At 30.4% G+C, this 8,336-nt stretch overlaps 1 protein-coding gene across 2 annotated transcripts; it reads right to left on the bottom strand.

Moving 5' to 3' along the window:
• Window positions 1-273: 273 nt before the first annotated feature.
• Window positions 274-8,110, bottom strand: LOC113392637 (protein O-mannosyl-transferase TMTC4-like). 2 transcript variants are annotated; one of them, XM_064220964.1, is made up of 11 exons: window positions 7,830-8,110; window positions 7,344-7,728; window positions 6,799-7,051; window positions 5,413-5,614; window positions 4,554-4,731; window positions 3,698-3,906; window positions 3,355-3,462; window positions 1,022-1,163; window positions 830-944; window positions 558-746; window positions 274-424 (listed from the first exon to the last, which is right to left on the bottom strand). In XM_064220964.1, the coding sequence occupies exons 1-11, from the start codon at window positions 8,048-8,050 to the stop codon at window positions 288-290; spliced, it is 2,139 nt and encodes a 712-aa protein (XP_064077034.1). In that variant the 5' UTR covers window positions 8,051-8,110; the 3' UTR covers window positions 274-287. The 2 variants fall into 2 exon arrangements, with proteins under 2 accessions (XP_064077034.1, XP_064077035.1); XM_064220965.1 differs by lacking the exons at window positions 6,799-7,051; window positions 7,344-7,728 and having other exon boundaries at window positions 5,413-5,618; window positions 7,830-8,054.
• Between the last annotated feature and the right edge of the window lie 226 nt (window positions 8,111-8,336).

Raw genomic sequence — 8,336 nt, 5'->3', positions numbered from 1 at the left:
CTTGTGTTAGGAGTGGCATTACCCCAAGGGGTCATGATTAATCCTACTTTTTACTTCGCTAGACGGCCCTTAAACCATTGCTCTATTGACGCGTAAATCTAAATAGCTATAATCTATATATAATCTAAATAGCAATAATAGCATCAAACGATATTATGTATATAGACACAGAAATCAATATACAATTGCTATAAAATAAATGTGTAGGTATTAATAAAGCAAGCATATAGAGGTACACATAACGGGATGTCAATAGTAAAAATGAAATAATGATTCTGAGGAATGTATCAGTTCGATTTATTTTTGAGTCTTTCCAAATTACGAAGATTCTTAAGTGCACTGGGAAATTTGGAGTCTATTTTTAGAGCCATTTGATACATTTGCGTTGCTAAATCATATTTTTTCCAACGATGATACAATACTCCTGTAACAAATGAAATAATATTATGATTTGCCATAAAATAAATAAAGCTTTTTGTTTACGAAAGTGGCAACCATTTTATATTATGCGGTTGCTCTATAGCGGAAACAAACGCTGCATGAGAGTAGACATTTACCAAGATTGGCGTAATGAATAGCTTGAACACGATTCTGAAACAAATTGATGGCTTTCAGAAAATACTTCTCCGCCTTATTATATTCATCTATTTTTCCATAAATATTCGCAATAGCGAAGTGTATTAGCGGCGTTTCTGGTAATTCTTCAAGCGCTTTAGGTATTATTTGCAAAGCTTTATCTATTTGTCCTGAAAACATACATTTAAGGATTTAATTTATTTCTACATGAAAATAAATTATTGGAATTGTTATACTTTTGCGGGTTTGATACCTGTGTTATCCAACAAAGCCAGTAGATTCGTCCAAGCGGATACATGTTTAGGATTTAAGTTGATCGCGTGAAACCAGTTTTCTAATGCAAGGTTTGTTTTATTTAATTCTAAATACTAAAACAGAACGATATATAAATTTAAATTAAACTCCAAGTAAAATTAATCTGAGATAAACATTGAATCATAATTACCAAATTTCCTAAATTGTAAAAACAATCTGGATAGTATTTTCTATAACGTAATGCAGTTTTGTAGGCGATTTGGGAATCATTGTAACGACCTGTATGGGCTAATACGATTCCTAGATTCATCCAAGCCGCTGGAAAGTCGTTTCTGAAAATATATAATTATTAAAATACATATTCACTTGGTAATAGGGCTATGTGCAAGTCCGTCAGGGTAGGTACCACTCACTCATGATACGTTCTGCCGCCAAACAGAAATACTTAATAGTGTTATGTTCCGTTTTAAAGCACACAATAGGCTATTTGACTGGTTTTGAAAATCCATTTTATATTATTTAGTAGAGGTTAAGGAACCCAGTAAAAGTTGTGTTTTTTTAATTCTAGTACATATTTCCTGAAAAATATCGATTTAAAATTCAATATTTAAATAGCGCGCGAAAACGCTACTTTGACAATATGGCGCTGTGACGGGGTCGGTGAAGTCACTTGCCTGTAATGTAATCTGTGGCACATATAATCCACATACAGTAGGCAAACGAGGTTAACAAGTGAGGTACGTCATCATAAACCCGACCAATCAGGAGCGTTTTGTTTCACGTGACAAACGTTTAAAAAAATGAATTTTTATGAATGGATTTTTGAATAAATTAATTATTATTTTCAACTTTCGTTAATAAATAACCATTTTTAAATTCATAATATATACTAATTACAATAATTGACACTTTATTTTTCGCATTGTCTAATAGCCTATTCCGTTTTGGGCACAGGGACATAACAAGGCCTTGGTTCCCAAATTTGGTGATACTTTAGTGATATGAGAAACGAATGTCTATGCACATACTATTTGCCAGTGTTATTAATTGTAAATTAACTACTACTTACTATTACTATACATGTTTTATTTTAAAATGTTATTATTATTTTTTTGTGTTTTGATTGTGTTATTGTGAGGAATTAATTAATAAACGTCATAATTGTCTATGGGATTATATAAGTATTTATAAAATTATCAATCAGACGACTATATGCAGGTTGTTGGGTAGGATCTATTCAGAGAGCCTTATAACGTTATATACATATAATATATAGCCTATTCCAATCAAAGAACGAATACAGATAAACAAATCTTAGATTGACGTATTACATGCGATTTGTTAATAGCTCAGCTATATTGTGCACTAATCATAGTTCTTAATGAATATATCTTTATTTATAATACAATTCCACTTAACTACAATAACAACTTAGTCGATGTTAAAAAACTATATTTTTTATCATAGATTATTCAAGCCCTCGACCAAAGATATCCCGTCAAATCGATATCAAATGTTGTTTATTTGACTTGTGTCCTCTTGTAGTCGGAATAGGCTATCTAGAGGAATTGACTTATCATCGGTTATTTATTTATTACGGGTTGGTAAACACTTCACGGTCAGTGGTCACCAGCATGGAAATATTAATAATTCCTGGTGCTCTAATATATGTATGTATGTGCCACTGAACCTGGAAACTAAAATGTTATCTATCATGTGACTGTACCGGAACCGGAAGTGCTGTTAAGTGGTAGAATGAGTGTTACTTGGTCGCTGATAAGGTTTACTAAGAGGTTTGATGATAATGATATAATTATTTGCCGTAGACAGTAATGGTTTCGACGTTCGATTGTTGAAAAAAGGGTTAACCCCCTAAGTTAATATGCCGCTACTTACTTAGCCTTAATAATGAATCTAAGTAAAACCATAAATTTAATAATAAAGAGTTTGAACTATAATAGCTCGTTTAGTAGTAAAACAGTTACAAAGTTAAAAATGACATGTGAAGTGAGACACTGATTTGGAACGAAGTTGCTCTCGCTATAATTTATGTATTAAGTAACAGATATACTATGAAATCATATCTGTTATTTAATAACAAAGTTTGATAGAAATTAAATAATAATAAGACACGAAATATTTTTTTCAAAAAAAAAAAAAAATCCAGTTTGAATTAAAACAATAACAAAAAAATATAAGAAAGAGACAGGAAAAAAGAGAAAGAGAAGAAACGTCGTATATTGGTTTATGATTAAGTGGCGATTTAGTTCACTGTACTGTAAGCAGCAGGGAAGAATATCGTTCCAAAAAAAAAATTACTAAAATGAATTTAAATAATATATTGTACTATTTTTGGCCAAGGTGTTTTTGAGAGAGCAGAAGAAGAGAAATAAATTATTCTCTGTGCCTCTGACAACGTGTACGCGAAATATTCAGTTCAGTTGCGTAACAAATAAACAAACTCACTTTCGCATTTATACCATTAATTAGGATTTCAAGAAAAACTGCAACATTTTCACTCACTTATAATGCAGAGATATTCTTAGATAATGTTCTGCTTCCTTATATTTCTTTTGATTCTTCAATAGATTCGCTAAATTGTTCATCGCTTGATAGTATTCCGGATACAATCTGAAAAACGAAAATTAACATTCAAAAATCTTTAAAAAGTAAAGCAACCGTCTCTTAATGACAATGAGTGCTAAGTTTAAATTTAATTAAAAGGAATAAATCAAGAATAAGAGCGATTCTTGTCCTATCTTGTGTAATCTTGTGTTCTTTTCACTAAATCTCAAATAACTAAATATTGAATAAATATAATATATGAATAAATATCACACAAATATATTTTGAAAGTTTTTTATACCTTATAGCTTCTTTATATTCTGCTAAAGCCCAGTCTGCATGATATTTGGCATCGGCAACTTTTGCAACATTGTAGTGTACTTTGGCATTTAATGGACAAATGTTTAAAGCATTTGTATAAAGTTGGTACTCATTTTGCCAGTCGTATGATCTTCGCCAACTTTTTAATGCCAATATACATATTATACAAGTAAAATATACTTCCACTTGCTGAAAGAGTGTATATAATTATGTAAACGTTTATTTAAGCAGTGTTTATTAAACACAGACGTTTTTAGGAAACAACAGTTTGCTCAAATCTGAAAGTGATGCAAGGAAAACTGAAAATTGTTTTTTTGTGATTATCTTTTAATATTTGTGTCTAAAATAGGGATAAACAAATATGTAATATGCATATTTTAAAAAGTATATTTAAAAATTCAATAAATAAACGAATGAATTCTCATACCCTAAGCAACCCTTGCAAACGACTATTAAATAGCACATCAAACACAAATGCGGATGTCAACTTGATTGTAAGTGCTCAGCATCACCTTAGTAAATATTAAACATTCCTTACGTTGCCAATGAGCCACCAAGCTTGAGAAATTATATGCATAACATATTAGTTCCCTTGTGTGTAATTACACTGGCTCACTCACCCTACGAACCGAAACACAACAATAAAAAATATTGCTGTTTGGCGGTAGAATATATCATGATGAGTTGGTGAAGAAAGGCCTACTACCAAATTAACAAAAAATAAAATAAAAAATACTGGCACTTTAACGACGTGCGCAATATTCTCGGAGAGCTAACATCACTCTGGACAGATTAGTTAGAGCTTATGGAAATAAATATAAAAACACCAAACCAACCTTAAAATAATAATTGTATTTTTTTTTCATTTTGTATAATCCAATAGTGATGAGCAAACAATACCCGGCTGAGGGTATGTAAAGTATTCTCTCAGCGATAACAAAACCCACTGGATATACAATATTAGCAGCCGGTAGAAATGGAATTACCATCAATGAAACAGCTAATAATTCAATTCTGAAAAAAAAAAAACAAACATTGTTTGAATCAGTCGCAAACAATATTTATAGACTGTATAAACTGAAGTGTTGTTAAAAATACACTAATTAGTTGTTAGTATATCTGCAGTTAAGCCAGCTCTGTATACGTTTAAATTTTTATGTTTGTTCAATTTACAAGACTGCCGATCTCTGGATCCGGGGTTAAAAATCCGTATCAGCCCAAAGGTTATCGATTTTCAAATAAATTTTTAGTAGCAATTTGGAGTTTCAAAGTTGGACGTGTTTAACCTGCTGAGCCTAGGAAAGCAAGTAAAGGTGTTGTGTCTGAACTCTCGACTGCCGTGTCAGACTTACCATAAATGTTTGCGCACTCATTTGTGCCGGCTATGGCCGAAACGGTCAAGCCTTAAGCAGAAATATATACAGGGTTATTGGTAATTCGACGTATTCCCGTTAGGAGGTGATAGGGGGTCCTATAATATTATATAGGTCCAATAACCCTGTATATATTTCTGCTTAAGGCTTGACCGTTTCGGCAATTTAATTTTCAATTTCATCGGCCAATTTCGGCAATACGTCGAATTACCAATAACCCTGTATATATATCAGAAATATTTGACTATTTTGTTTTTAGAAGGATATTCTGATAAATTATTTTATAATTTAGGTTTCTCATCTGTTATAAATAAAATCATACCTTTTAATTGAATAATTGCTTTTTTTCGTAGCAATTGAAATAATAAAGAATAAGCCATAGAGGTAAAAAGATAATACAAATATTATCCTATAATCCAGTATATTCCTTATTAATGGTACACATCCCATCGACCAATCATAGCACAGCCATTGCGGCCATATTAATAAAAGAATATTAAGGAAATAAATATAATTATATGTTGCTACCTGAAACAATATAAAATTATTAGAAAAAAATTGTGTTCCTTTATCATAACCATTTGTACCACAGAATTAATATCTTGCCACGGCTAACATCGTATTTACGAATATGATCTTATAAGAAATAAGTCGGTAGATGAACAAAAATAATTACAACTCTTTTGTTATAATTAACTTACTTCTACCGCCATCTACCTATATATGTATGGAACTTTATATTTATATAATTATTGTATAACGTCATCGGAAGAGACTAGCGTCTGAGACATAAGCTCGGGATAGTTCAGGAGCTTGTACTCATAGGATAATTGTACGTACAAATTGTAATATTGTTCATAAGGTGTGATACATGCATGTACATTTTTGGTTGCAATTTATAATAAACAATAAACTAATAAACAATGATCGACCGCATCGAGAGGGTACAATAAACCTATTCTCTTACCAATGGTGAAGGTTTTTAGAAATACGATTCGAAAAAATATATAAAATCTTATTTTATAAAGCTAAACACGATAAGGAGATACTGCTCTGTATGATTCAATAAAACCAAAATCGTAGTAATAAATTACTAATTAAGTATTGCTGTTCTTAGAAACGCCATTGACACTTACTGGTTTGTAATCAACTTAAAATTGCAATTACATTTAGGAGCAAATTACTTTTGTCACTGGATTTTGTAAAATACCATAGGTTTTTTTTCCGATGTTTGCCGATGCACAATATTCATTCTTAAATATTCTTAAGCACAATACATAGTTGATATTACAGTATCTTTAACTTATCTATATACATAGACTCCATTAAAAAAAACATTTATTTTTAAATATCAATAATAGGTGTTGACGCAATGTAGGTTCAATGTTAAATAATAAAATTAAATTGACAGACTCTCAATGTCTCACTGGCGGGCTGAAGCAACCCTTAGAGAAAATGGTTAAGAGCTTATTCCGTCAAGCTAAATAATGCAAGTCAGTGGCTGAATATGTGTTAATTTACATGCACATGCAGGTTTTCTGACAATGAAATGCATAAGAAAATTTAAGGGTGCTTGCCAGGTTTTTAAGCTCTACAATTATCTGTCAAGTTTCACATCTTTTATTCATTCAGATTAAGCCATTTTGTCTCCATAAGTAGGTTGCTAGTTTAAAAATTAAATAACTTTTTTTAAGTTAAATTAATATACATGCCTTAGTAAAGAGATCATCACTGAAAGCTGTAGGATTATCAGTTGGTTTAAATTCTGGTTTAGTACCTCCCATCACAATCCATCTTGCATATAATAGAATCATTGCACATAATATAATGCATGCTATTCTATAGATAGATTTATTATCCACATGTACATTTATATAATTATTTATTTTATTTCGACTTTTTACTCTTCCTTTTGATCTGAATTTTATGTTAATTACTAAATCATATACACAGGATATCCCCTAAAATGTTTTAATTGAAATTGTAATTTTAGTTTCACTTTTATAATTTTGTAACCTGATACAAAATAGAATCATTTAATAAATAATAAATTTATTGTGCTACATAAGCAGCTTAATATTGCTAATATGAAAAATATTATGCAAAAAGTCATATGCTTTGATGATTGTTTCTTTCATCGTTTATTTCAGTACCAAATGTGAGATTAGCTCTAGGTCACAGAATTATATTTTATAACTAAATTGTCTAATGAATAATAATAGTATTTCGTCAATTACATTTGCATTCACTCACCAGCACAGTAATACCATTCTCCTTAAAGAGCATTGAAACTCCTGCTAATATAATACTGATAAATAAATAAATATTTAACATACTTTTCGTCTGAACTGCTTTATCATAAATGAGGAATGATACAAAGAATGTAATGGCAGATAATAAATCTGCCCGCCCAACAGCACCACATACAGCCTCTACATGTACTGGGAGTACGCTAAACAGAATTGCTGCTAGAAACGGTACATCTATAGAACAATTTTTTTCAACATTTCTCATTTTTACTCGCTTCCAAATACAGTCATATGACATCCATATAAGTATACAACATGCGACATGACAAAAGAGATTTGTAGCTTTAAACTGTAAAGGTGACAACTCTTTGTTTAGTAAATAATTCAGCCTAAAAATAAAATGTTAATTAATAAACTATACATGAGGATTTGGATAATTAATTTCATGTCGATATACTTATCCTGTTTCGATTATAAATTTAAAACTTACCTATACGATAAAATAGTTAAAGGCCGGTAGGACTTGTGACTTAAATTGCTTTTAATACTTGTACCCCAGAAATCATTTTTGAATGGATCTAACCATGATTCTGAGGTAATATCTTTGTTTTTAACAATAGCTTCTGAATCGTCAAATACGAATTCCCCATTTAAACTGAACATGAACGATATAATCGATGCAAAACTAAGACAAAGTAATTTTGCGAACATTTTTTGAATTTATAAATTAAGTATATTTTTCTCTTTTTCAGGAGAGCGAAGTTTTATCTGTTTAAAATAATATTAACAATTCCACTGTGATATTTGATATGTTATTTATTAAAAGTTACAACCAAGTAACCAGTTAGTAACAAACAGTTATTATTTTGTACATTATTTTGACAACTTGACATTGACATTACACTTTAGAATTGAAGCTATAAGCTTATAGTTACTACATAGTTTCAATGTCAAATATTTTAGATAAGTTATTATTGAAGATATCAAAAAATCTTAT

This window comes from Vanessa tameamea, chromosome 5 (assembly GCF_037043105.1).
Source record: "Vanessa tameamea isolate UH-Manoa-2023 chromosome 5, ilVanTame1 primary haplotype, whole genome shotgun sequence".
Taxonomy (NCBI): Eukaryota; Metazoa; Arthropoda; class Insecta; order Lepidoptera; family Nymphalidae; genus Vanessa; species Vanessa tameamea.
This window is presented reverse-complemented; position numbering and strand designations above follow the sequence as displayed.

What these genes read in the sequence shown, in the direction of transcription:
- LOC113392637 (XM_064220964.1), bottom strand. Translation starts at nt 8,050, where the DNA reads ATGTTCGCAAAATTACTTTGTCTTAGTTTTGCATCGATTATATCGTTC. An exon ending in AGCAATTATTCAATTAAAAG is followed by an intron (nt 4,732 to 5,412) that starts GTATGATTTTAT and finishes TTTTTTTTTCAG; the next exon opens with AATTGAATTATTAGCTGTTT. An exon ending in TATTCATTACGCCAATCTTG is followed by an intron (nt 425 to 557) that starts GTAAATGTCTAC and finishes CATTTGTTACAG; the next exon opens with GAGTATTGTATCATCGTTGG.